This window comes from Passer domesticus, chromosome 9 (genome assembly GCF_036417665.1).
Source record: "Passer domesticus isolate bPasDom1 chromosome 9, bPasDom1.hap1, whole genome shotgun sequence".
In the NCBI taxonomy this organism is placed as follows: Eukaryota; Metazoa; Chordata; class Aves; order Passeriformes; family Passeridae; genus Passer; species Passer domesticus.
Genome location: NC_087482.1, coordinates 29,864,958 through 29,892,355, shown reverse-complemented (window position 1 = coordinate 29,892,355; position 27,398 = coordinate 29,864,958). Strand labels below are relative to the sequence as shown.

General features: G+C 60.6%; 2 protein-coding genes across 2 annotated transcripts in view; one reads left to right on the top strand and one right to left on the bottom strand.

Moving 5' to 3' along the window:
* RAD54L2 (RAD54 like 2) overlaps positions 1-3,153 on the top strand; it is a 74,267-nt gene extending 71,114 nt beyond the window's left edge. The window contains exon 24 of the mRNA XM_064432339.1: positions 449-3,153. Within this exon, the coding sequence (XP_064288409.1) occupies positions 449-516 (68 nt within the window). The 3' untranslated portion in view covers positions 517-3,153. The remainder of the gene's footprint in view (positions 1-448) is intronic.
* Positions 3,154-3,175: 22 nt separating this feature from the next.
* On the bottom strand, positions 3,176-25,129 carry LOC135307829 (semaphorin-3D-like). Its single transcript, XM_064432340.1, has 18 exons — positions 24,862-25,129; positions 14,019-14,211; positions 9,236-9,396; positions 8,487-8,549; positions 8,161-8,280; positions 7,761-7,863; positions 7,539-7,667; positions 7,107-7,252; positions 6,765-6,879; positions 6,589-6,658; positions 6,150-6,294; positions 5,851-6,073; positions 5,670-5,758; positions 5,156-5,197; positions 4,765-4,922; positions 4,498-4,562; positions 4,217-4,347; positions 3,176-4,133 (listed from the first exon to the last, which is right to left on the bottom strand). The coding sequence occupies exons 1-18, from the start codon at positions 25,066-25,068 to the stop codon at positions 3,726-3,728; spliced, it is 2,568 nt and encodes an 855-aa protein (XP_064288410.1). The 5' UTR covers positions 25,069-25,129; the 3' UTR covers positions 3,176-3,725.
* Between the last annotated feature and the right edge of the window lie 2,269 nt (positions 25,130-27,398).

The window sequence follows — 27,398 nt, the reverse complement described above, 5'->3', positions numbered from 1 at the left end:
CCTGGGATGGACACTTGAACTCCAGGAACCTGCGTGTCACCTCTGGGTGTCCATGCAGGAGCTGTGCTGGCCTGCGTTGCATGTCCCTGGAGCCCGCAGGGGACCCCTAGGCCATGGAGGCTGCAGTCACTGGTGCTTGCTGGGACCAACTAGGTGTAGGAAAGGGCAGGATGTCCTGACATCCTCCACCAAAGGGATGCTGGAAGATGGGGACCTCCCTTTCTTAGAGAGAGGGTTGTGTGTGCACGCGTGTGTTACGGAAACACAATAAAAAATGTTATGGGGCTTTCCTAGTGTCTTTCTCTGTTTAATGGACATTGTCTGTCAAACATAACCACACCATTCAGAGAAGCCTTAGATCAACAGTTTAGCTATGCAAATTATTTTAATTATTTTTTTTTAAAAAAACAAACATTAAAATAGTGCTTTCTTCTTTAACATATCCTAGGAGTTGAAAACCGAGGGGTTCTGAGCAAACTGCTGGACAACTTGTCTTTGGATGCACCATGGAAATAAAAATCAAACCCCCCCACAAAAGTAACAAAGCAAATTAACTGATGGTGTTCATGCAAGTTTCTCCAAAGACTTGACAGTGCTGCATCTGTGAGTCATGCCCTCCTGTGCTCTGTGTGTCCACCTCATGCACTACCCTGTGACACTGATTGTATGACCAGCTTGCCCAGATGTCCGTTGCATCCCTGTGAGGCTGTCAGTTTTCCTGTGCATTTGGGGAATGGACCTAGGCAAGGGCTTTCCTTGTCGAGAGTAGCAAGTGTTGAGACCTGCGGGCGCGTGTGGGAGGTGGGAACATGAGCTGACCCCCTGAGCCCTGCGGCCACCCCAGCCCCTCCTGTGGGGGTCAGGGTGCTGGGACTCCTCCAAGGGACCCTCCCTCGTCATCTCTGAATGGGGCCTGTGCTGGGACAAGGTGTGAGGATGTGGCTGGGGACAGTCAGCACCGTGGTCTGGATGTGGTACTGGTGAGTGCACACCTCTCTGCTCCTTGCCTCTCCAGGAGAGCGCCCAGGGCTTCCAGAGCAGGCCCTGGCACATCCCTGTGCTGCCACCTGATGTTCTCCAGTGGTCCTCCCGCAGAGCCTGAGCCCTGTGGCTGTGGGAGCTGAGGATGACTGCTACTGTGCTGCCACAGGGTGCAGAATGTGCCCCGGGCTGGCTGTTAACCCAGCCCCAGGGCGAGGTGTGAGGGCTGTTCCACTTGCTGTGTGACCGTGGCGCCTTGGCACCCTCCTGTGCATGACCCACTGCTGGCAAACGTCTGCAGCCCAGGCAGCTGCACAGCAAGTGCCCACCTGTGCCCACCTGCAGCCCCAGCTCTGCCCCTGGCACCAGCCCTGGCCCCTCGGGGAGGGGATGGGCCCTGGCAGAGCCTCGCCCGAGGTGCTCACAGGGATGCCCTGACCACAGGGCTCCCATGGGAGCTGGCAGGGGCTGGGGCTGCTCCAAGGCACCTGCTCTCCCACTGTGCCATGGGAAGGATTTCCTCTGCCCCCCAGAAGCCACAGCGGGGTGTGGGTTATCCCCAGTGGGAGGAGCTCTCTAAGCTCTAAAACTTCCCTCCCGTGGGGCCTGCTCTTCTCCCTCATCTGCTCTCCCCAGAGGTTTCTCCTCTCCAGCATGTGACTCTGCTGCAGAGGGTTCTCTCTTGGTTTTCCTGAGCTTGGAACAGGGGCTTTCCCTGCACGGGTTAAATTCTTCTTTTGCTGCTGAATTTCTGTCTCCAAATGACCTGATGGGAAGCAGCTGCTGGTTCTCAGAGGGGCTGCGGGTGACACTGAGGACAGCAGCACAGGACTCTCTGCAGAGGGTTTTGGACAGTAAAGAAGATTTCTGAGCACAGCCCAAGGCCAGGGCAGGTCTGTGGGGTCCTTGGGAGTGGTCAGCTGGCCTCTACACTGGCACCCAGCCCTTGGCCCTTGCCTTTGGGGGCAGGTTTGCTCTCCTGGCACCGCCGGGTGAAGGCTGGGTGCCACTGTGGGACAGTGCCATGGGCACAGGGCGGCTGCTGCTGCTCTGTGCCCTGGCCCTGGGGCCCTTGTTGCCCCCACTGCTGATGTGGCTCTTGGGGCTTCCTGGGGGGCTGCAGGGTGGGCACAACACAGCCCAGCCTGGCCCATGTTGGGCAGGATCTGCTGCACGTTGTCCTGGAGTGTCTGGGAGGGTGGGGAGGTTGGGTGCAGCTACTTGGAGAAAGCAAATGTTCTGACAAGCAAAGGGTGGGATTTCCATGGGGTCTTCACTAGAAATTATGTGTATTTTGACTTAATGATGTCAGTGAATCATAAAATGGTTTGGGCTGGACAGGACCTTAAAGATTGTCTTGTTCCAGCCCCCTGCCATGGGCAGGGACACCTTCCACTAGACCAGGCTGCTCCAAGCCCTGTCCCGCCTGGCCTTGGACACTTCCAGGGATGGGGCAGCCACAGCCTCTCTGGGCAGCAAACTCAAGAGGCTGAAGGTGCGAGGATTGCTGCTGGTTTGGGGGTGGCATCCAGGCCAACACGGACAAGTGCAGCAAATACCTTCACAGCTGGTATTTCTTGCCACCCTGGAATAAATTTTATTGATCCAGTCTTGGAAGGACCACGGGTGGGGGAGGGCTGGGGTGGGGGGGCAGAGGTTGAACAGGGACCATAGTCCAGCTAGATTACAGTGAGGGAAGGCTCCTTGCACCTTGGAGCAAGCGCTCCCTGTGAAGGGACAATGGGGCAAGTGAGGGAGGGCAACCTCTGCCACCTCCCAGCCTCGGCTGCTTCATGGTGCCTGGCTCGGAGCTGGAGCCTGGCACATCCATGGGAGCCTGAAGGAATCCATCACTGAGTCTCATCTGGGGTTTTCTGTTGGTTTGGGTTTCTTTTTCTTTTTTTTTTTAAGTTTTCTTTTCTTTTTTTTTACTACCGCCTTAGTTTGTGGCCTGTCTTGTTGTGGTTGGAAAGAGTATTGCTAGCCAGGCGGGTCGGTTGGTTGGCCCCACGCATGATCATGTGCTTCCCTCTTCTCTCTGTCCAACGGGGTGTGCTCGCCTGATCTCCCAGAACAGAGACTTTGAACAATTTGTTGTTTATATGATGTATTTATTTTTACTTGTGTTTCATGTCATTTTTTAAAAAAATAATAAATTGTAAGTTGGTATAACTGCCTGTTGCATCTCTTTTTTTTTTCCCCAGTAAAATAAATGTCAAAATGAAAAAAGGAAAGTGGTGTTGTTTGAAGTGGGTTGGAGCTGGGCATGAGCATCTCTGCACACCTGGAGCCCAGCCTCAGCCAGCAACTGTGTCCTGCTGCTTCCAGCAGCACCTGGGCTCCATCCACCTCGGCAGCCACCCAGGTGAGCATCCTGCTGCCTCCAGAGTAGAGGGAGGCATCACACGGCTGGCCCTGCTTGGGCTGGCTGCTGCTGGAGTCCGGGAACCCTTGGGACAGCTGGCCCTTGCCCCTCCCTGTCCTCTGTGCTTATCATTGCTGCTGCTGATCATCAGTCAAAGCCAGAGGAAAGCACGGAAAATAAATATTCTGCAGGTAAATAGCCTTGAGCCGGGGCGAGGCGGCGGTGCCCTGGCCCCGGTGCCCTGGGGCGCTGCCGGGGGCTGAGGTAGAAACAGCGCGGCGGTTCTGCACGGCGAGGCGAGAGCGTCCCGGAGCTGGGGCCGAGCCGGGCCCCGAGAGCCGGGGAGGGAGCTGTGGGCAGCCCTGGCTCCCTCTGCCCCTCACGGGCGCTGCGGGTGCCTCCGCACCCGGCCGTTCTTGCTGTCCGGGGACTGGTGCTGCCACTTGTGCCAGGCTCGCTGCCGCTGCCGCTCCTGCAGCCGCAGGGCATTGCAGTAGGCGTCCAGGCTGGTGCCCGGTGCCCCCAGGGCCCGCGGGAAGCCCTTGGAGCCCGGCTGCAGGTCAGTCCGGGGGCTCTGGTGGCTCCCTCCCGCCTCAGCCCCCTTGCTCCGTCTGTGCGGTGGCAGCTCCGTGGCCTCATGGCGGATGAGGCGGAGGCTGTAGCGGGTGAGGAGCCGGGAGAAGGAGCGCTCCACCGCCTGGCACTCGTAGGTGCCCACGTCCTCCCTCGACAGCTGGCGGATCAGCAGCCCTTGCTCCAGCACCAAGAAATGTCCGTTGTTCCTGACCTGGGGCAAAGACAGAGCCCGTGGGTCAGTCCTTGGGGACAAAAGCCACCCCTGCCCCTGGTCCCCGCCGCCCTGTCCCGCACCTCGCTCGGGGCTGTCTCCTCGCCGCGCCGCGCCAGCCAGCGGACCGTGATCTGCGGGGAGCGCGCCAGGCACTCGAGGAAGGTCGAGTTCTTCTCCACCCCAAAAACCACCTTCTCCACCGCGGCTGTCCCTGTGCAGGGGAGGGGATGAGAGCTGTGTGACCGGGGGGCAGCACGGAGCAGCCAGACCGCGGTGGTGGCGCTGGTTTCCCAGCGCAGTCCCTCCCGGGCATGGCACTCCCCGGGCACAGCTGGCTGTCCCCGCCTGAGCCACCGCTCACCCTCTGCCGTGTCCTGGCACTGGCTGAGCGGGTCAGCTTTCAGCACGTCCTGGCAGCGGGCACGCCTGTGGGAGAGCAGGGAGGGCTGTGGGATCCCTCGGTGGCAACGCCTCAAGAAGGGCGACTAGGAAAAGGGGGTGGCAGGCAGGCAGAGTGATAGGAGGGGTCCGGCTGATGGGTAAAGCTCCAGGGCTGCCGCCTGCCCTTCCCTGCTCCGAACAGCATCCCCTGGCAGGGGATGCAGGGCTGCCGCGGACACACACTCACCTCTTCTCGGTGAGCAGGTGTGGGGCGCAGGTCTTGCCGTCCCAGGTGCAGTAGGGATCCCTGGCCAGGCAGCAGTCGGTGCAGGATTTGCCGTAGAGCTCGCAGCGGTACAGGGAGAGCTGGAGCAGCCCGTGGGTGCTGCTCACAAACAGCTCCTGCTGCTCGGGCAAGCGGGACAGGGGCAGTCAGACCCACGGCTGGCAGGGAACAGAGCCCTGCCCGTGCTGGGGTGGGGACACTGGGGGACAGACAGAGCCTGCCGTTCCCGTAGTGCCCTGGCAGGATCCCGTTCCCTAAACTGGAACCAAGGGGCCCGGCAGAGTGGCTGGGATCTGCTGGCCTCTATCCCTGCCCCCGCACTGCTTTCGGGAGAAGCAGAAGGGACACTCACCCGCTTTGGGGATAACTTCATGTCCAGGATGGGAGAAGGCACCTGAAGAGGGAGCAAGAGGGTGCTGCAGCCACGTCAGTCCCTCCCGGGTGCCCCAGCCTACCGAGCAGGATTGTGTCCCCAGGGGTTACGGGATGCCAGCTCCCTGGTCACCGGCTCCTGCAAGGAGCCTGGGCCCTGGGCTGGCCCCCTGGCGTGGGCAGCCCAGGCCAGCTCTGCCCAGCAGCCCTGCTTTCAAACCTGAGCTCAGCCCTCCCATTTCAGTGTGGGCTCTAAAGTGCAACCCGCATGCCCCCTCAGGCACTGGATGGGGAGCTGGAAGATGGCTTGGCTCCAGTCCCGCTGGCACCCTCGGTGTTTTTCTGCTGCCCGGGGTGGGAGGGAGCCCCCAGCAGTGAGGGGAGAGCCTCCCAGGGAGCGGGCAGTGACTCCAGCGGAGCCCGCGGGGAGGGTGCCGCGGCAGGGCAGGCTGTGCGCTCCAGCCCTTCAGCCCCGCGGTGCCACCCTGCTGTACCTTGGTGACGCTGATCTCCTCCAGGCTGAGCACCTCGGGGCCGCGGCTGGCCCCGCCGGCCAGGGCCACCTTCAGCACTTTGCCGTCATCTGCGAAGGAGCAGCTGTCAGGGCTGGAGCCCGGGGACCAGAGCGCCACCGGAGTGCCCCGGGGCGGCAGCGCTGCCAGGCTGAGCTCCCACCTGTGCCGAGGAAGAGCAGGTCGTAGTGGCGGCTCTCGGTGTCCAGCCGGTGCACCAGCAGCCGCCGCAGCCGGTAGGGCACATTGACCCGGACCATCACGGGCTGCCGGCCCTGCGGGTACACGGGCTCCCACATCAGCTGGTGGCTGCGCATGAAGCTCATCAGCTCGTCGGGGAAGTCCTTGGTGGACTGCAGGAGGGGGTCGTACGTCTCACTGGGGCACTGTGTGACACAGGGACGGCATTAGGGCCAGGGCAGGTCCCACTGCCCTCCAGCCGCTCCCCATTCCTTCCCTTACCGTGCCGGGCCGGGGGTAGGGGACGCGGCCCTTGTATTCCGCCCAGCGGTAGTCGAATCCCTCCTTGTGTGCGAAGGGGCCGCTGAAGGCAGCCCTCACGGCAGCCATGGAGTAGATGCAGACGGCAGAGCCGCTGAACACACCGCTGTGGGGGCACAGGGCTCGCAGTGTCCCCGCTGCTCCACGGGGACCAGGCGTGTGCACACCCACCCCCCGGGCCCATGCTGTCCCCTGCCAGCCCTGGAGTCACGCACACACCCAGGGGTGGCAGGAATCGCTTGGCACAGCCCGTGCAGCCTGGGCATCCCCGGCTGTGCCGGTGCCAAGACTGCGGTTTGACGGTGTGAGCCAGCAGCAGGGAAAGCGGGAATGCTGGTGGCCCTTCCCACTGCTGGGGGCTGGGCTGTCCCACACAGGGGCTGAGGAAGGTCCTGCTCACCTGGAGACCGTGAAGAGCCCAAAGACAAGGGGGTTCTGGGGGTCCCGCGTGCGCAGGAGGAACACATCCTCTGCAAAGAGAGGGGTGGAGTGAGGCACAGGATGCGGGAGGGCATCCCGGGGGCGTGCTGGAGGGAGCAGCCGCGGTGGAGCTGCCTTACGGGGCTGGGCACTCACCCAGCTGGTCGAAGTGGGTCTCGGTGCCCTGAGGCCCGGGGATGGAGCACACCAGGCGGGCCTTCAGGAATGTGCTCCAGCGGTTGATGAGGCTGCGCTTCCCTCCAACATCGTTCTGCCAGGCACCAAGAGGCAGGATCAGCCCAGCCTCTCTGAGTCTCCTCCACTGCTGTGCCCTCCTCATTCCCATAGAGGGACACCCCCAGCCCCGAGCTTCCTGCCTGTGCTAGGTGTGCAGTGACACCCTCACATTGCTTTGCTTGGGATGCTCCTTGGTCCAGAACAGGTAAAAGCCCACCCAGTGGGACAACTGGCCACAGGGTGTTGGCCTGGGCAACTGACCTTGCAGACCCTGGCCACCCTGGCGTGGATGTGCCTCTGCTCCCACTGCCCAGCATCCATGGCCGTCTCACGGAAGAAGATGTAGACTTTGTCATCATGGGGGTTGTAGGTATCAGGGATGGCGTAGGCACCAACAAACACGGGCTCTAAGGGTGAAAGGAGCAGCACAATGTGGCCCTGTGCCCTGATCCCACCCTGTGGTACTGCCCTGAAAGCCCTTGGGAGCAGTGTGAGGCGCTGAGGGGACACAGAGCACCATTCCCAGAGCTCAGGCTGTGCAACAGGCACTGGAGCATGGGTCCCCCAGGGGCTCCATCAGTCCTTCCCCCAGCAAGGAGAGAGGGCCCAGATCAGAGCTCTGGCCCCAGGGCTGGCCCCAGCCTCTCCCCAGCTGGAAGGAGGCCCCCGTTCCCCAGAGGTCCCCTCTCCTACCGTGCAGCCAGTGGTCCTGGTTCTGCTCCGTGCGGATGTAGCTCTGCTCGGCCCCGTGCACCCAGGTCCGGAAGAAGGCAGCGCTGCTGCCCATGAAGTCACTGGAGGTGCCAGAGTACAGCTCCCCACCTGCAGGGCCAGGGGGTGTGGGTGGGAAGCAGCACCTCCCGGCACAGATTATTCCCAGCACTCCCCTCCTGGCATCCCCTCTCTCCCTCTTACCGATGAGGAGCCCCGTGAAGGGCTCGTGGGGGCTGTAGGGGCAGCGTCCTCGCCCCGATTCCAGGGAGTGTGCCACCAACTGCATGCGGGGAGCCCTGGCACCCTGCCAGAGCCAAGGGGAGATGTCAGCCCAGGGGGAGCCTGGGAACAAGCTGGAACTTGGGGGAAAGAGTGGGAAGGAGGTTGGTGTGTCTGTGATGAGTGGGCTCCACGAGGGAATGCCAGAACCTGTACCAAGCCCATTGGGACACCCTGGCACTCCCAAGCCAGAGCTGCTCTCTCCATGTGAGTGCCAGGGCCTGCACCAGGCTGGCACCCTCCCGAGCCTTGGGGCTCCCTCTCCCGCTGCTCCTTTGGCACCTTCTGCCATAGGGAAGTGTCTGTCCAGGGTGTCCCTCACCTTGCCCCGGGCTCCCAGCTGGATGAAGGCACAGACGGGCTGGTAGGAGCCGGTGCCACAGGCGAACACGTGGCTCTGGTTGAAGGGCTGCAGGAGGCGGATGAAGTTGGCACACTCCGTCTGCACAGGGGAGATGTTTGTCAGGGCTGAGCCGTGGTGACTGCAGGGGGTGAGGAGCCTGGCCAGGCCCCGTCCTGGCAGCTGCTCAGCTGGGCTCGGCTCCGGCTGGCTCCACGAGGCCATTCCAGGCAGACCCCCAGGCTCCCTTTCAGTGATGGGCGTGTTCAGTATCAGTGAGCTGGGTGGGGGCTGCCAGCCCTGCTTACCTCCACGTTCTTCCCTGCCAGCTGGCAGTGCTCGACCTGCTCCCTGGGGGCTGGCCAGAAAATCTGAAACACAAAGACCCCATGGATGCAGCCCCTGCCTCCCTCAGCCCGCCGTGGCACCAGTGGAGCAGGCTGAGCCAGCAGGAGCTGCCAGCTCAGGTGCACAGCGAGGACACGGCGCTGCTCTGGCACAGGGCTGACACCCCCACAGTCCCCAGGGCCCGTGGGCAGCCTGCCAGACCAACTCAGCGTGAGCCTGGCCTGGGGACAGGGCCTGGGCGTGCCGTGGCCCACCCAGGCGGGGGGCAGGCTCTCCTGGATCCCAGCCTGTGGGAACACCAGGCTGCGGTGCCTTAATGGGATTTTCTTTTGTTGGGCCCTGGCCGCACAGCCGGCCAGCAGGATGTCTTGGGATGACATTAGTGGGCTGGCTGCTGGAGCTCCTGGGGCAGCAGCAGGGACTAGGTGTGACAGCAGGGCTCGGGCACTGCCTGCAGTCCACCCAGGTCACATCTCCTGGCCAAGCCACCCTGTCCCTGCGGCGCCAGCCCTTCCCAGCAGGGCTCAGCTCCACCAGGGATGGGCTGACCCCACTGATTGAGACATCCTGGTGGAAATGTGTCCCTGGTGAGGTTAGAACAGCCCAGTTCAGAGCACATCCACCTCCACGCCCTGGCGCTGGGACAAGGAGTGGTTCCCAGGGAGGAAGAGGCCAGCCTGGCCAGGGCCACCATCCTCCCAGCACTGACCTTCTCAGGCTCTCTGCTGGGATGGTCCAGGTGGACAAGGAAGATATGGTTTTTTGCTCCCACCATCAGCCAGGCCCTGTCTTCATCCATCAAGAGGGCTTGGAAATCCATCCCATCCCCTGAGGCCAGCAGCAGGCGAGAGCTGTTGGATTTCAGCAGGTCTGAGGGGCACAAACAAGGTGAGAGAAAGAGAAACCCACCCATGAATGACACAACCTGCAGCCAGAGGCCCCATGCCTCCCTCTCTGGGACAGCTCTGGATATCTATCCTTGCTCCAAGGGTACACGACATTCCTGCCGCTGCCTTGGCAAAACCCATCCCCCTTGGTGCCCCTGAGCTCGTCATGGAGCCTCCTCCACGTGTGTAGCTGAGGGAAGAAGTCACTCCTACAGAGAGCAGAACTGTGCTGACCTTGCCCTGGCTGGGCTGGTGTGCAGGACAGGGCAGGACAGGGGTTCAGCCCCAGCAGCTCGGGGTGCTCAGCTTCCAGCCTGCCTTCCAGAGGAGCTCCTGGAGCCCCACAGGCACCCTGAAACCGTGGGCAGAGGATAGGGCAGAGAGGTGACTCGCTGTGACTCCTGGCACGTTTTCTTCCCCATGCTTCAGGTCAAGGGAGTTTACATAAAAAAGGATTTTTGCTGTTTGCTGGGGCAAAGCATCCCTCCAAGGAAAAGCTGTATGGAAAGAGAGCCAGCACAACCTGCTCTGAGCACCCTCTGCAGCCACCCCTAGTTCTGCGAAGTGGCTGCTGGGCTCCACCCCATGCCCAGGCTCAGGCAGGAGGATGGATGCCCTGGGACTGACCCTTGTGGGGAAGTCCCCGTCTGTGCCTCCAGTGCCACCCCAACCAGCACTCCACACTCCCCACTCTGTGCCCTGAGGTGTAGCCTAAACCCAGCATTAGACTGGCTCAGGGAAAGCTCAATGCACTCCTCTGGGAGCAGAGAGGGCAGTGGGAAAGGCTCTGCTGCTCTGGCTGCAGCTCCTCCCCGCAGCAGCCGCGCGCCTCGCCGGCCCTTCTGGCACTTGTGGCCATGTGGGTGTGTGGGGAGGACAATGAGCTGTTGTGTCTTGGTTAAAACTCCGGAAACAACATCCCTGGGGCCAGTGCTGGCCCGTGATGTGCAGTGCCAGGTTTGGGGGCTGTCTGTGGGCGAGCCCCCCCGTGCAGCAGGAGTGGCGGCTGCACAGACACAGAACCCAGCAGCTGCAGCCCCCAGCCCTGCTCCTGGGATCACGGCACAGCAAACCGGCTCTGGGGCAGTCCCTGGAGCTTCCGCAAGTCAGAACACATCTCTTCCCTCTCCAGAAGTGACAGGCCGTGGCTGGGGATAGAGGGCTGGCTCCTCTGGCAAGGCTGCTCCTGGCTTTGGTGTAGTGCAGGGTAACGGGCAAGAGTGGGGCCATGGGAGGGGAGATGGAGATGGAGATGAGATGGAGATGGAGATGGAGATGGAGATGGAGATGGAGATGGAGATGGAGATGGAGATGGAGATGGAGATGGAGATGGAGGTGGAGATGGAGATGGAGGTGGAGGTGGAGATGGAGATGGAGATGGAGATGGAGATGGAGATGGAGATGGAGATGGAGATGGAGATGGAGATGGAGGTGGAGATGGAGATGGAGATGGAGATGGAGGTGGAGGTGGAGATGGAGATGGAGATGGAGATGGAGATGGAGATGGAGATGGAGATGGAGATGGAGATGGAGATGGAGATGGAGATGGAGGTGGAAGTGGGCTGCCCTGGATGGCGGCTGAATGGAGATGGAGTGTGGCTGGAAACTCAGGGAAACCTGTAAGATGCGGGCAGAAATCCTGCCCAAAGCCCCGTGGAGTGAAGCGGTGTGCCAGGAGCAGAGGGCAGGAGGTGCCCAGGGCCGGGGCTGGCTGGTGCACACAGCCCGGACGGGAGCGCGGAGCTGCAGGTGGGGTGGACGTGGGCACAGGCACGGCTCCATCCAAAGGGACCCGGCTGACCCGGGAGCTTGTGTCACTTCCTTCCACTCCTTTTCCAGGGCAGAGGGGAAGCGGGGCCAGAGCCTGGGGCTGGAGGCGCCCGGACGTCTGCCGGTCCCTGCCGGGCCAGGCAGCCCGCGGGTCCCTGCCCGATCCAGCAGCCAGGCTGGCTCCCAGCTTCCCTCTGCCCTGCTCCGGCAGCTCCCGTTTCGGCGGGGACACAAATCCTCCTCTGCCAGCAGCAGCTCCAAGGCACACCTGGGAGCTCCTGGCTCTCCCCCTGCTGCCATAAAAACCACACAGCTCCCTGCCTGCCCTCGCCTGCCCAAGGGCTCTCTGGGTGCCAGAGATACAGGGCAAAAGGCTTCCAAGCCATTTCCCACCAGCTGAATGGGATTAACAGGTGAATTCCTGTCCCTTCCTGCGGGCCATTGTCCCTGCTGGATCTCCAACAGGGTGCGGTGCATCGTTCACCCTCCTGTGTCTGCCAACGCTCCCAGGACCTGCCTGATCCGGGGGAAATGTCAGGCAGGGCTCTGGGAGGGGAACTGGGGTGGGAGGGCAAGGGCTCACCCAGTTCATGAGTGTGATTCAGAGGAATGGGTGCAAGGCTGGTCCCAGTGAATGTCACCTGCTGGTCACTGTCTGACCTGCACCAGCCCTGTCTGAGGACAGGGTCAGGCAGGGCGGTGGAGGAGCCCTCTCTGCTGCCTCTGGTAGGGGAGAACCCTGGAAGGACTCACTGCCCTGCCCTTGCACCCTCCTGCAGGTTCCTGACCAGGAGGGTCTGAGCCTCACCCCGTGGCTCTGCTCCCCCCCAAGGGGACATCGAGTGCTGGATCCAGACCCAGGAAGCTGCTGCACAAACCCCAGCCTCTTCTCACCCTCGGGTCATTAGAGCCAAACCTGACGCTGGAAAAAGGGAACCAGGGGGGCTCTGCAGCAGCCGTGCCATGGCCCAGCCTATGGGTGAGCCCAGAGAAACATCCTCTCCTTTGTGTTCACTATCTCCCAAGGCCACGGTGTTTGTCCTTATTGCCAGGGCCCTGTGGATGGCCTTGTCCCATCCATCACCTCCGCCTGCCCCTCAGCCGCAGCATCCCCGTGCAGGTGACCCCGAGCTTCCTGGGGTCACAGCCCGGCTGTGCCGAGGGCTGCCCTCTCCCTCCCCCTCACCAGGAGCCCCGGAGCAGATCCCTGCAGCCCGGGGCAAGCTCGGTGCTGAATGGGGCTCTGGCCCCTGGCTGCTGCTGGCCGAGGAGGGACGGGCAGGGCAGTGACAGCCCCGTGCCCCGAGGGAGCCCTCGCTGCGGCCGCGGCCTCTGAGCCTGCCTGGCTGGGACCAAAGGCTGGCAGAGGAGCCCTTTGCCAGCTTCTGGGATATTCCCAGCAGGAGCTGCAGGGGTGCTGTGCCTCCCCTGCTGCACAGTCTGGGAAGGAGAGAGGCTGAGCTCAGCGCTGGGGCTGACCCGGGCTGACCCGGGCTGCCCCTGTGTGCTATTATAAACCTCCTCCTCCTCCTCCTGCTCCTGCTGCTGCTCGGCAGGGTGGGAGCCGCTGCCGCTGTTCCTGTGCCCCATCCTTCCTGTGCTCTCCCGGCCCCGCTGCTGTCATTTCCTTCTCCCGACCCTGCTCACTCTGCTGCCCCCGCCCCAGTGAGGCTCTGCCCGCCGCCCCCACGGCTGATCCCGTGGATGGACTCTCAAAGGCCTCCTTTTATTTATTTGTTTGTTTTTCCTAGGGGTTTTTAAACCTAAACTTCTCAAGGCGTTGTGTCCTTGAACCTGCCCCGTGCTGTCCATGAGTCACATCCCTTTGCCATTGTTCACTCGGTGCCTGAGCCCTCCCGATGCTGGGAGCTTCCTCTTCTGCCTCTGCCCAAGGCATGAGGGCTTTTGGCATGGCCCGGGACACTGTGGGCCTTTGAAGTCAGCGGTCCCTGATCTGCCCAGCTGCCCCAGCAGCCCGTCTGCCTGCCCTGGCCCCAGGAAAGGCAGAGCTGAGCTGTTTCTGGGCTGGGCCATCTGCTCACACAGACATCCTGCATCCCTGGGAGGTGCAGCCCTCTCCAGACACAACCATCTTTCACTGTGCTGGTTGTCCCTGCCTGGAGAGCAGCTCCCCAGGGTGATGGAGGGGGCCAAGAGCAGGGCCTGGAGCCTGGAGTGCTGGAAAGCTGCTCCACCCTCTTCAGGTGTGCAGAGGGCTGGGCCAGCCCTCCTGAAGGTCACATCCAGGGCAGCTCTGGGGATGTGCTGAGCTGCCATCCTCCGAAGAAACTTGCTGTTTTTCACACAGGAAAAGCTAAAAGCAGCTCAGCTGGCCACATCCAGGCTGCAGGTTCATGGCAGAGTGAGAATCTGCCAAGCTGGCAGGGTTCTGCCCTAGCTGCTCAGGCCATTCCCCTCTAGGTATTCCCTGTCCACACTTCCCTGGGCTGTGTTTTGTGCTGTTAGTCTGCCCTTGCTGCACCTTCAGGTCACCAAAGCAGTCCCTCCTCTGCATCAGGCTTGAGAGGAGCAAACTGTGCCTCCCCTGAAGAGAGGCAGGTGCAGGGAGGAAGGAGCAGTGCAGCAGGGAGATGACCTGCACAGGGAATCAGTCTCTACTGACAGAGGAGGAGGGTGAGAAGCAGCAGGGCTGAGCTGGGGCAGGGCTGTGGTGGTGGGAGGCAGAGGAAGAGGCTGGTGACACTGTCCCAGGGCTCAGTGTCCCTGTGAGCTGGAGGCAGGGGACATTCCCCAGGGGTACCCAGTCCCTGCCCAGCCCAGGACTGACCTCCCCAGCCCCCCCCAGGCAAGGTGCAGCCCCCAGGAACCCCTTACCTTTGTAGGCGAGGCGAAGGCGTGGGGCCTGCTGCTTCCAGGCCCTGCTGCTGCCCAGCTGGAGGCAGAGCAGGAGCGTGGCCAGGGACAGCCAGTGGCCAGGGGTAGCCCACATGCTGGCAGGGGGCTCTGGGCAGGCTCTGCTGGCCCTCACAGCACCATGGTCCAGCGCCGAGCCGCCGCCTCCACACCGCTGCAGGCAGAGAAGGGGCAAGGCTGCAGCTGTGGGCACTGCCCTCAGAGCCTGGGCATCCTCTGCTCAGGCTCCAGTGCTTGGCAGAGCCTGGTGAAGGATCCCTAACGCTCATCTTTCCCAGCTTGGGGTTAAAGCTCATCCCTTTCACTGAAAGGGGAATTCATGTTTTGGAGCACCGTGCATAAATGCCATTTCTGTGATCTCCCCAATATACTCTGTGGCTCTGTGTGTGCATGGCACATCTCTGGCTGGGATCTCTGCAAATTCCTTGTCACCACAGAGCTCTCTGAGGCCACCAGCACCCGCTGGCTCCAGGGTGCTGTGAGTTGGAAGGGCTCTTTACACCCCCCCTTTGGAGGGGTACAGGGGCTCACAGCCTCTCACAGCAGCTCCCCCAGCCCCTGCCAGGAGCAGGGCTGCCCTGCCAGCTCTAACCACTCAATCCAGGCTACTCAGATGCTTTTTCTCCACTTAATAAAAAGCCTGGTCCCTACATGGCAGCTCTGACTAACTCCCCCTCTTGCTGCATATTAACTTCTTGCAGTTCCACGACTGAAAGATTCAAAATGAGCTTTTGGCTCATCCCTGGCCAGAGGCTCTTGGCACAAGGAGCAGGGGATTCCTGCCATCCCAGCAATGGGATGTGGGAGGGATGGTGGGGCCAAGTCTTTCCAACTGCCTTGCACAAGAAGGAGTGCTCAGCTCTGCCTAGGGAGGAGGTTTTGGGCTTTCTCTCCCTCCCAGCAGCAAGCTGTGGTTGGGCTGGGGTGCAGCTCCTTTCTTGTCCCTTCCCTGCCTTCACTACTGCCTGGATCTCACTCTGGTCAGCACAGCCTGCTGCTGCTCCAGGTCCTTCCCCTGTGCCATGGGTGTGACCTCAGGGTGGTGGCTGTGCTCTGCTCTGTCTCTCTTTAGTTTGGGGCTGCTTTCTCCACCCAGCCAGCCCTTCCTGGGCACTTTCCCACATCAACCATTGCCTGGGGAGGGGACAAAAGCCACCCCATAAGCACAATGGGTTTAGCCAGGTTCAAACTGCTCGTGGACTGCGGAGAGGTGGGGTTCTCTGTTAGGAACCCATCAGCCACGTGGGGGTTCACAGCAGCGCTGCCCTTGCTGCCACAAACACGTCCCCAGCAGCAGCAGTGACAAGCTGCACCTCAGCCCTTCCTGTGCCCAGCACCTCAGGGCTCTCCCAGAGCCACCCCGGGCACTCAGCCGTGCCCTGCTGTCCCAAGGGTCACCACAAGGGCCGGGCTGGCATCTGACAGGGATTTTTTTTCCTTTGCCAAAGTGTGTTGTGTTGCTGCAGGACTTGGGAAAATGCTGTCCTCTAATTGAAGGGTTCTATAAATGGAGCTGGGTCTGTGCTAGGCTTAACTTTGGGCTAAGGCAGACTTGGAGGAATCTTTCATGACCCAGGGGATGCCAGGGCAGGCTGGGATTCTGCGGATGGCAGGCAGGGCACTGCTCCTGCCTCGGGACACGTTCACACACGGTGAACTTTGGGGCAGGCATGCGCTCCCGTGTACAGCTCTGTTATACCACAGCTCTGCCTCCTGCCCTGGGAATGCCAAAAGCAGGGCTGATGGCAGCAGGAGGATCCCACAGCCATGCCCAGGAGGATCCCAGAGCCCTGGCAGAGCTGGGCACAGGTATGGGAAAGAGAGGGCTTTGCAGTAGATAAGGAAATAAAAAAACTGCCAGAGGATCACCTCCAGTAAGAAACACTTCCCATCCTTTCCTGGCTATTCAGGGGCTCCCTCCCATCGTGCCCAGGCAGTGGTGAGGCACATCCACCTCCTGACACCCGGCTAAGATCCTAGCACAGCCCCCTGTGCCCGCAGCCCCTGGCACAAGGACATCCTGGCTGTGCCAGTCAGTGCAGGGACACCGGGACCGGCCGGGGGAAGAGATCACAGAGTTTACACAGAGAGGGGGAGCTCGGGTGCCTGGTGGATGGAAACAAGCTGGGAATGATGGATCCAGGGTTAAATTAAACACTCCCGACAGCTTTAAATAATCAACTGTCCAGAGCTGCAGCTCTTTCCATCCCAGCTTGGAGAGGGAAGTGCTGATGAGGGCAGGCTGTGAGAGAAGGGGAGGCGGGGGCTGGCATTTCATACTCCAGGCACCACAGCACCCACAGGGGAGGACTTGGGGGATGGCAGCCTTGTTTGGGGGCTGGCAGTCAGCAGGAGTGCCAGGCGTAGGTGGCACAGGTGGTGACACCACAGTGCTGGGCTGAGTCCAGCAGTCCACCAGGAGCCCTGGTCCCCGCGGCTTCCCTGTGCCCTCACCCTCCCCTTCCCCTGGAGATCTGCAGCAGTGACAGAATCACAGAATGGCTTGGGTTGGAAGGGACCTTAAAGATCATCTTGTTCAGGTGATCACAGCAGGGATGTCACCCGCTGGGCCGGGCTGCTCTGAGCCCATCCAGCCTGGCTGTGAGCACTCCCAGGGATGGAGCACCCACCACTTCTCTGGCAGCCCGTGCCAGGGCCTCACCACCTTCACAGAAAAGAATTTTTCTCGACATCTAATCTAAATTTCTCCACTATTAGTTGAAAACCATTTCCCCCTTGACCTACCACTATCTGGCTGTGTAGAAAGTCACTCCCTCATTTTGATAAGCTCCCTTTAATTACTGTAAGGCTGCACTGAGTTCTGCACAGAACAGAAGTGCAGCAGGTCTGAGGTTCTGGGCTGTCACACAAAATCCCCTGGAAAGCCTTGCCAGAGGGTGAGCAGCCCAGGGAAAGGACAAATCCCTTCTGTTCGAGACGCGGGGACAGGCGGGAATCGTTTATCCGCGAAAGCACCAATTTCCTCCTGGCATCCCCTTTGTGTCAATGCCGGGAATAGTTTAAAGCAGCCCGAATTTCAGAGGGGGAAGGGCCCTGGCAGCGGGGTTATCAGGCTGTCCATTATCCCTGAGAGGGCAGAGCTCGGATGGCCGCGCTGCCTTGTGCTGCGCTGGTTTCACAGCCTGGGGTGTCCCGGGTGTCCCCACGGAGCCCGGGGTGTCCCGGGTGTTCCCACGGAGCCCGGGGTGTCCCGGGAATCCCCACGCTCGCCGGCAGCCCCAGCCCTGGTGTGGGTGACTCCCACTCTGCCACTTTTGGGAGCTGGGACAGAGGAATCACACCCTGGCAAGGAACCTGAGGGGCAAAGCCAGGGCAGGAGGCGCAGGGGCCTCAGCCTGGGCACACACACATCAGCGGGGCTCCTGCCATGCTCCGCGGCCCGGGGATGCGGAGCCGTGCGAGGGGAGCGAGCGCAGCCGGAGCTGCCGGCCCGGCCCTGGCGAGCAGCGCTGCCCGCAGCTGTCCCTGTCCCCGAGGGAATCACCGCCTGAGCCTCCCTGTGCGCGGAGCCGAGCCCTCCCTGCGCGGCCAGAGCTCTGCCGGTGCCTCTCCATCCCGGGATGATGGATGCCGCGGCAGCTGCGGGGACGGGCAGCTGTCGGCTTTCCCCGGTGGAAGGACACAGACACATGGCAGAGCCCTCCCCGCCTCCCCCTGGGCTGCCAGGCTGGGGCAGAGCCCTCCCGGAGGGAGCCTGTGGTGCTGAGTGATTTGTGGGAGCAGGACGTGACGGTCCTGCTCCGGGACATCAAAGCTGGCACCACAAAGCCAAGTGCCACAGCCTGGGTGGCGCGGGGACAGCACGGTGTGCCCTGAGGAGTGTCGGGGTCCCAGGGAAACCTCCAGCAAATCACACGTGCCCACACAGGTCTGCAGAGATGGAAGGGGGAGATTTTTGGAGGGGATTGCTGGGCAGCAGCAGAAGGCTGAGGCTGCTCCAGGGCCAGCAGGATCCCCTCCAGCCGGGACACCCCCCTGCTGCCTGCTGAGATTGAAGTCCCCTGGCTGCAGTCAGCCCAGACCACCCTTCCCTGCCAGACAGCCCTGCTGGAGTGTGCCGAGCACCACGGGTGGGGATGAAGGCACTCAGCTGCTCCTGGCACCCTGCAGAGCCCTGGGATGTCACCCTGCCAGCCAGGGGGTCCTGCCCGTGGGCACTGGGTGACAATGGCAGCAGGGCAGGGACAGTGCTGGGCTCTGGGTGTTATCAGAGGGACCTGGCTGCCTGTGGTGACACCAGAGCAAAAGCACAGCACCGTGCTTGTCCCCCTGCAGTTACAGGAGCTGCAGGCACGCTCCAGTTGGGACCACATCCTCCGAAAGCAAATGGGGAATTGCCAAGCCTGAGGCTGGCCAGGGTATTAATAACTGTTTATGGAGGGATAAAGAGCTGGCTTCCCTTAACATCCTGCTAATCCCTTTCTTGAGAGGCTGCTGGCTCAGTCCCCTCCTTTTCCCTTGCCATTGAGAGGTGAAGCCTGGCCTGGGCTGGCTCTTGGCATCTGGCTGGGAAGGTGGCCTGGCAGTGGCCTTGTCTCAGGGCACAGTGAAGGGCTGGATCAGCCCCTGCTTCCAGCCCCTGCAGGATTTTGGATGTTCCTGAATGTGCTGTTTGAATGGGATGTCCACTGATCCTCCTCCTAATTTACCCCAAGGCATCCAGCCCCGGGGAGGCAGCAAGTCCAGTGTACAGAGGAAGCTGAATGGAGTCACAGCATTTACTGCACCTTGCAGGTCTGCTCTCACCTAAAATGCTGCCAGAGCACAGGCAGCTTCCAGCACACAGCAGTGCCACAGTCCTGTTGCCCACCCCAGGGCTCCTGGAGTGGGCAAACCACACTGGGACACCAGTGGGAATGGCAAATTCATAGAGGATTGGGCTCCTCCACGGACAGGGTGGAGGAGGGACAAGTGTGGGTTAACTTGGTGTTCTCAACTCTGGGCTGACTCGGCATACTAAATTCCCAATTTGCCTTCTAGTGCAATTGAGAAGCTTAAATTTCTTTCACAGAATAACAGAATTATAGGGGGTGGAAGGGACCTCTGGAGGTCATCCAGTCCACCCCCCTCTGTCAAGGCAAGGTCACCCAGACCAAGTTACACAGGAATGAGTCCAGGTAGGTTTGGAATGTCTCCAGAGAGGGAAACTCCACAACACCCCTGGGGAGCTGTTCCAGTTCTCTACTACCCTCAGTGTAAAGTTCTTTCTCATACTGACGTGAAGCTTCTTGTATTTTGCTTCATGGCCATTCGTCCTCATCCTGTTGCTGAGCACCTCTGAAGAGAGTCTGGCACCATCCTTGTGGCACCCACCTTTGAGATATTTACATGTATTAATGAGATTCCCTCTCTGTCTTCTCTTCCCCAGACTGAACAGACCCAGCTCCTGCAGCCTCTCCTCAGCAGAGGCACTTCAGGAGTGCAGGGGGCTCGCCATGCTTGGATGCTGTGTTGAAGATCCCAAGTGAGGCAGAGAAGAGGCTGTGTGCTGCCTGCTGAGCTGCCAGGCCAGGTCCTCACAGCCTCGGGGGTCCCAGAGGCAGCACTGAATTCCTCGGAGCCACTCCTCCCCCAGTGCTGAAAGCCACCCTTGTCACCCGTCTGCCACCTGGCCTGACACTCAGCCCAGCCCTGGGGAGGCTCGGAGCCCTGCCCCACACAGGAGTTGTTCTCTGGGCTGCAGATTTTCCAGGCCCAGCCTGGGTGAACCCCACGTGTGCTCAAAGCTGGCAGGGGCACCAAGGCCAGGGATCAGCAAGGGGCAGGTTTGCCTGTGCTCCTTGCCATGGACTGGCTGTAAGGCTCCGTGGGTGACACCTGGGGTTTCACCAGCCCTGGGTCACAGCTGGAACCCAGTGTCACCAGCTGCTGCCCCTTGGTGGCCTCTGGAAAAGAGGGGTGGGTTTGGCTGGGTCCTGGTGGGACCCCTGCAAAGAATTCCAGCTCAGACCCAAGGGCTGGGAGGGACAGCTCCATCCCCAGGGGTATCTCCAGGGAGAGCCAGCCCTGGGGAAAGAATTCCTGTTCCCTGGGCAGGCTGCAGCTGTCCCAGCACTCCCAGGACAGCCCTGATTGCTCCCTGAAGATGCCAGGACTTCCTGTGGGTGCAGCAAGCCCACAGGACCTGCAACACTGACTTTCTTCATTCACGTTGGGATCACTGCTTCCCACCTCCAAACCTACGGTACAGGGATGCTCAGCACCACTCCAAGTGCTTTTAGCTCGGCCACATGTCCCATTCCAGGCAGGAGCTGGCCCTGAAGCACCTGCTCTGCTGCTCGGTGACCCGGTCATGAGCCCCCTCACCCCTGCCAGCCAGCGACAGGGCTGCCGGTGGCAGTCCCGGGGCCACCCTGTCCCAGCCGGGGCCGCACGCCTCCCCCGACCCTCGAAGGCTCGGCAGTGTTTGTTTTCCTCAGCGGGAGCGCCGCTCCCGGCGCTGCGCTAATGGGAACAGGCTGGGAGGCGTGGGGGCTCCTGGAGAAAGTATTTTAATGAGGATGGAGGTGCCTGGCCTGTTATCTGCTGCCTCTCGGAGCCTCTTGGCCCGGCTCCTCGGGAATTCCAGCCTGGATTGCCGGCTACGGTCTCTGGCTCGCAGGCCTTGGAGCTCCGCGGAGCAGAGCTGGGACCGGGACGGGCTCTGCCAGCCCTGCCATCCCTGCCATCCCCGGCATTCCCGGCACCGGGACGGGCTCTGCCAGCCCTGCCATCCCCGGCATTCCCGGCACGGGCTCTGCCAGCCCTGCCAGCCCCGGCATTCCCGGCACGGGCTCTGCCAGCCCTGCCAGCCCCGGTATTCCCGGCACGGGCTCTGCCAGCCCTGCCATCCCCGGCATTCCCGGCACCGGGACGGGCTCTGCCAGCTCTGCCAGCCCCGGCATTCCCGGCACGGGCTCTGCTGCTCCCGGGCCCTGCCAGCCCCCGCATCCCGGCAGCAGCCCGGGGAGCTGCCCGCAGCGGGCTGCGGCTCCTGTGCCGGTGTTTCCAGGCTCAGCGGGCAGCACGGACGCCGGGATGGACGCGGGGCCGTTCCCCCAGCTCGGTCTCCCTTCCCAGGAGAGGCCAGTTCGGCTGCGGCGGAGCTGAAGGAGCAGCTGGAGGGGCCGGGACGGGTCAGGAGCTGGGCTGGTGTCACAGCTGCTCTGGGGGAGCCGGGCAGCAGCAGCAGGATGCTCCAAAGCACACGGCTCCCCTGCTTTTGCCAATTCCCTGCCCTGCAGACACAGAGAAGCCAGCCCAGAACATGGACACCAGTGGGGGTTCCCCCTCCCAGCCCAGCTCCTGTGTGTCCAGAGGGTCAGAAGCAGACAGCAGCCTGTGCCATGTCCTCCTGCCCAAGCCCTGCCTCACGTGAAGGCCTCTCTGCCCCATGAACTCATCTGCACCGTGGTGGTTCCCCACAGAAGGCCACCGTGGTGTCATTACCCTAGTGTGGGGCCGAGGCACACGTGGACTGAGTGACCTGCTCTGGCCAAAGGGGAAGCACAGCAGGGCAGGGACTGACCCCAAGGGTCCCATCTTGCCCCGAGGAGCAGCTCATCCTCCCAGAGCACAGGGCAGCCCAGCTCTGAGCCTGGCTCCATGCACGTGGCTTTGGCACACGTGGCAGAGCTGTCACAGTGTCACCACCTGCCCGTGTGGGAGCACACACTGTGGGAAGGCCAGCTCTCCCTCAGAGGACAAGCGAGGGACAGATTGAAACCGAAAGCTCTTGTTTGCCTTTTCACACTACAAAGAGCTCAGGCCAAGTTAGCTGACATCAGTGCTCTCCTCCTAGAGAAGGGGGAAATAAACCTGGACCCAGCGGTGGGAGAAGCAGGGGAGTTCCTGCACACAATAAATGGCAGCTGGCCAGCACACGAGAGCAGAACAATAACCCCACACAGCTGAGTGCTTGTGAACGGTGTCCTTCCAGGGAAACCAGAGCCTGGGCAGGCTCCAGGCCAACGGGGGCTGATGCTGGCAACAACTGTGCTCCATGTCATGTCCTGCTGACAGTGCAGAGGGGCTGGGCTGGTCTGGAGCACACGTGTGGCATGCCTGCAGGTACAGTGGAGCCAGGGGAGATCAGGGGGTACATGGAGCATGGAGGTGGCAGAGCCCAAATATCCTACAGCAACTACACAGGGGAGTAATAAAGGCTCATCTCTGCCAGGAGTACAGCGTGCTCCCTTCTGGGTACCACAGAACCTCTGTCATTCATGGCATCTACCTGCAGGGAGATGCTGGGTGTTTATGGCTGGGTTTTGGGATAATCTAGTCTTTAGGGAGGGAGAATGAGGTGCCCTGTACTGTGAGTCCAGCCCTGTCTCTTACACAGTCCTTTCACCATCTGTGCTTCAGCTTCCCCAGGTAAATGTGCTGGAGAAGGTACAGCCAGCTCCTGTGAGCAGGGAGGCATCAGGTGGCTTGCAAGGACCAGTCCAGGGCAGGTAACACTGTTTTCATCCTCTCCCTGGTCCCACTCCCCTCTTTGCTCCCTGCTCCAAGCAGTGGGGAGCACGATCCCCTGATGTGGCATCCTCCAAATGGGGGGCTCCTCAAAAAGGGCAGGTGGGGCTGGGTGTGTCCCCCTATCCCCATCCAAAAGCCATTCCTGGCTGTCCCCCAGGCCAGGAGGTGACTGTGGTTTTGTAACCACGTGAGTGAGTGCCTGTAAGGATTTAATTGCCCTGTGCTCTCTGAGCCACCTCTCGCTGCCATCCCAGACAGAGTGGGGAGAGAGCAAACTTGGAGGAAGAGGCAACTCCAAGAGTCTGGGAGCCAAAATTTACAATAAATCTTCATGCTTGCTGTAAACAGCCCCTGAGAGGGTGTCACAGGAGCACGGCAGAGAGCCAGGCAGCAGGACCCCCATCTGGAGCCTCTGCCAGCCCTGCCAGCCCCGGCTGGGTTTGGCAAAGGGCAAGAGCTGCCAGGGACCCCAGACCTGGCTCCCCCTCCCTGTCCCACATCTGGGTGCTGCTGGATGCTGCTGGCAGCACCACAGCCTGGGCATCACCTTGTCCTGCCAGATGAGATGGCTCAGGCTGTGGCAGCTGCTCTCCAGCCTCTGTGCATGATGGTATTTGGGAGAACATCTCACATCCTTGGGGGTTTCCTGTTTAATTCTCAACCTAAGGAACTGCAGCAAATGATCCGTGTCTTACACGCTTGTGGAATTCAGTGAGATTAGATTAGGGGTGAATTCTTCCCATATTTCTTATGGGGCTGATATCTCTGCCCTGGCTTTCGGATTGACTTCCCCGTCCCCGGCTCATTAATCACCGGGTGTTTGTGTCTCTGCCGTTTGCAAGAGCGTTCACTCAGCAGGAGCAATCTGTCTGTTCCAGCAGCCCATCGTGTGGAGCCAGTGACCCGGCAGGGCTGCCTGCCCCCCTTTGAAGGCTGGGCGAGCAGAGGCCGGCAGAAAGCCGGGACACGCTCCGCTTGGCCCAGAGAACGCTCCCATGGCTCCTGCTGGGGCGCGTGGCCGGCATGTGTGCGGGACAGCCCCAGCTCCGGGACAGACCCCCGCAGCACTTCCCCCTTCCCCGGGCACACGGCTGCAGGAAAAACGCTGCTTTCCAGTTTAGCAGTGTTTTCCCGACAGTGCTCAGCAGCTGGATCAAAGCAGTGGTTCTTTAGAGGCAATAAACTCCTTTAGGCTCCCTGGAGCTGATTTCCAGTGGGCAGTGCATCCCATGGTCCAGCTGCCTCCTAGGGCTGCCACACACTCAGGAGCTGAGATTCATGCCAAGGGTGGCCTTATTTCAAGGACAGAAATTAAGACCCTCTTTGTCTTAATTTAAGTTCTTTCAGTGTTTTGTTATTTGTTTCTGGACATAAACAACCATTCAGCCTTCTCCTTTCTCCCTCACTCTGAGTATCAGCCCCTCACACCAAAACCCACCCACCACTCTCAGGAACTCAGTGCAAGGCTCCTGACTCCTGGCCATCCATCCCCAAGGTCTGTGATGCTTCCAAGCAGAGGGATCATTAGTTAAGGGACTCCTTTGGAAAGCACTCAGCATTTCTCAGGCTCTGTTTCTTTTCTGCCTGCTGTATCATTTGACCCAAGTTTCTGAGAGCTGAGGCGTTGCAGAGGGGGTTGAAGAAACACAATTTCCCTGTCCCAACAGATTTTACAAAGCCCAAGCAGAGGGCAATTCCCTCACTGATCGGGGAGGCTGGTTTTTTCTTCTCCTTAGATCAAGAAGGACACAACCCTTTTGGAGGCAAATGACTGATTTTATCAGGTGAGGAAGGAGAAATCTGACAAAGTTATCTCTGAGCAGCAGCAAAGCCCCCGGTATGGGCTAGTGACAATTAGCCCAGTGTGGGGGTTTGGGGCTGTTAAACCTCAGCAGCAAAGCAGAGCATTGAAGCCAAGAAATCCTAGAAAAACCAGCTCTGGAAAGAGCTTCAGTGTAGTAAAAAAGCACAAAACCTCCTGGGACCCAAGTTAGAGCGTGAAAAGATACAACACAAACAGAGAAGATCAGGGGATTGGAATAGGGTGATCTTTAGGGTCCCTTCCAACTCAAACCATTCCATGATTCCATAAAGATCAGTAGAACTTTTCAAGCCATGCGGAGCGGCAGGTTGAGCTCTGCTCTGTCCGCAGGGGCTGGGACAAGCCCAGCCACTCGTGAGTTACCCTGCTGTGGAGCAGGACGAAGCTGACAGTGAGAGCAGGCGGGCTCAGCACTGACGAGTCCCGGCTCTGCTCCCCGGGAACGCTGTCCCGGGCAGCTCTCCGGGGGCACCCCGCACAGCCCAGCCCTGGCCCTGTACTCACCGGCCGGCGCCGTCCCGCGCTGCCGCAGCTCCGGCGCGTTCTCCCAGCGCAGCCGGAGCACCTGGAGCTGCGGGCGGAGCCGCGGGGGGAGCCCGCTCCAGCCCGCTCCAGCCCCTCGCTGCAGCCCGGTCCAGCCCGGTCCAGCCCCTCGCTGCAGCCCGGTCCATCCCGGTCCCGCCCGCTCCGTGCGCTCGGCGCCGTTGCCATCTAGCGGCGCGGGGCTGCCGGAGCCGCGGGGAAATCAGGGCTCGTCCTTTCCCGGGAAATTCCATCCCTGCGGCTCGGGGCCCAGCTCATGAGGGGCACAGGAAAGCACCGGCTGTGGATTGGGAAGGCAAAGAGCAGCTCGGTGCGTGGGAGAGGCTCCTGGACACGGGCGTCAGGGCTAGGAGGGAAAACTCCGGGCCATGGGCAGCTCCGGAGAGAAATGTGGTGGAAAGGCAAATCTGGGAGGATTTGGGCTCCAGTGCACAAGCACAGTGCAGCAGGAGCAGACACAGGTATCCTAGGACCTGATGTATTAACTATGTATTAACTATGTATTTCCCCTTGAATCCTGTGCTCAGTTTTGGGCCCCTCACTACAAGAAGGACATTGAGGTGCAGGAGAATGTCCAGAGAAGGGCAGTGGAGCTGGGGGCTCAGTCTGATGAGGAGGGATTGGGGCAGCTGGGGGGTTCAGCCTGGAGGAAAGGGGGTACAAGGGGTCCTTATTGCTCTCTACAACTCCCTGGCAGCAGGGTGGAGCTGGGGGGTGATGCTCAGGCCCTTCCCCCAGACAACAAATGTGTCGTGGTTTAATCAGGACAAGAAGACAGGACAAGGGGAAACGGCTTCAAGTTTTGCCAGAGAAGGTTTAGGTGGGATATTAGGAAAAATTTCTTGACTGAAAGGATTGTCAAGCATTTCAACAGGCTCTTCAGGGAAGTGGTGGAGTCACCATCCCTGGAGGGATTTAAAAATCATGTAGAAGTGGCACTTGGGCACATGGTTTAGTGATGGGCTTGGCAGTGTTAACAGCTGGGCTCAGTGATCCTAGAGGTCTTGTCCAGTCTAAATGATTCTGTGATTTACAAGGTGGTTTTTAGCTCCAGACAGGCTCTGGGCTGCTCCTGCAGCCTGAACGCCCATCAGTGGCTGGGGAGCACGAGGTGCATTCCTGGAGCATATTGGGTTTGGTTTCATCTGAAAGGAATCTGCTTGATCCTGGCCCAAGCCAGGCCTCTCCTGAGCTGCTCCAGGACACAATCCAAAAGTGGGGGAAGTTGTGGGATGGATTTCAGGAGTGCACCCCAGAGCCAAATGAATGGATCAGGCACAGCCCAGCAGAACTTTGGTGAAAAGGGACTTTCCTGTCAGTGCAAGTGAGCTGCTTGGCCCCTCTGCTATGCCCCAGCAGCAGAAGGACCCAAGGGAGTTGCCAAGACTCTGCTGAGGCCCTGAGGACACCAAGTGGCCCCAGGAGAGCCCCCGTGCACCCACCTGCTGCCCACTGGACTGGGGATTTAAGGCTGGCTCGGAGCTCTGAGCACTCTCTCAACTGGGCTGCAGCTCCAGCCTTCTCTCCTGGCCAGGTTCAGGCTGAGGTGGGCAGCCCCTGACCACGAGGTGTGTCATGGATGGACCTTGGATGGGAGCTACAGGTGACCCTGCTGCCCCTCCCTAACAGGAGTCCAAAGCACCCCAGCACGGGTGCTCAGCTCCTCAGGCTGATCCCCCTCCTTCCCTGGTGATGGAGCCCAGCGTGGGCAGTGTGGAATCCTGCTCTAGCTGGGCAGAGGGATGCCCTGGGGTGGGAGGTGCTCACTGGGGGGCTGCAGCAGCAGCAGTGCCCATGGGGTGATGGCTGGGGCAGCTCCAGGGCTGAGCTCCAAGCTGTTATCCAGCCCTCTGCCTTCTCTGGACCAGCCCATCCTTCCATTGTGTGGGACGGGGGACTCTGTCCCCGGGGGCAATGCTCACATTCCCAGCTTCCTCACAGCACTGCACAGGGAAAGAGGTGCACTTGAAGAGCTGGACAGCATCGGCCTCCCCCAGGCTGCAGAAAGGGCAGAGCAGCACCTGCACAGACCCACACACCCCCCAGCAGCAGTTTGACCAGACCACAACCCTTTCAAAATGTGCTGGCAAGAGAAATCCACACGAAGCTTGGACAATTGTGTCCATGCTTATCCCAGCTATTCTGGGCACTCTGTGACTGACTGTAGTGTCATTCATCTTCCTTTGAAGCTTTGTGCTACCAGAAGGAAGTCCATTAAAGTGCAGCTTCACAAAGATTATACTTGGTGACATGTGAAAGCGTTAACGTCCCCAGTACAGGAACAAAGAACAGAATGGTCTTTGTATGGATATGGATAAATAAGGAAATGGAAAACCTACATTAAAACGAGGGCATGATTTGAGCAACAACCTCCTCTGAACACTGAACTCCTGTTTCTCAAGTCTTAACACATGAAATGAGCAAAACTGTTCATCACATTCATCTGGTATCTGAGGGGTGACCCCAGCCTTGTCCCCTCCCAGCAGCCCCCTCCCCTG

Excerpts from the sequence above, each read along its gene's own strand:
- LOC135307829 (XM_064432340.1), bottom strand. The coding sequence starts at position 25,068 with ATGGCAACGGCGCCGAGCGCACGGAGCGGGCGGGACCGGGATGGACCG. Across the intron at positions 8,550-9,235 it reads CCAGCAGAGAGCCTGAGAAG|ATTTTCTGGCCAGCCCCCAG; the intron begins GTCAGTGCTGGG and ends TTTGTGTTTCAG. Across the intron at positions 6,295-6,588 it reads GGGCTCTTCACGGTCTCCAG|CGGTGTGTTCAGCGGCTCTG; the intron begins GTGAGCAGGACC and ends GTGCCCCCACAG.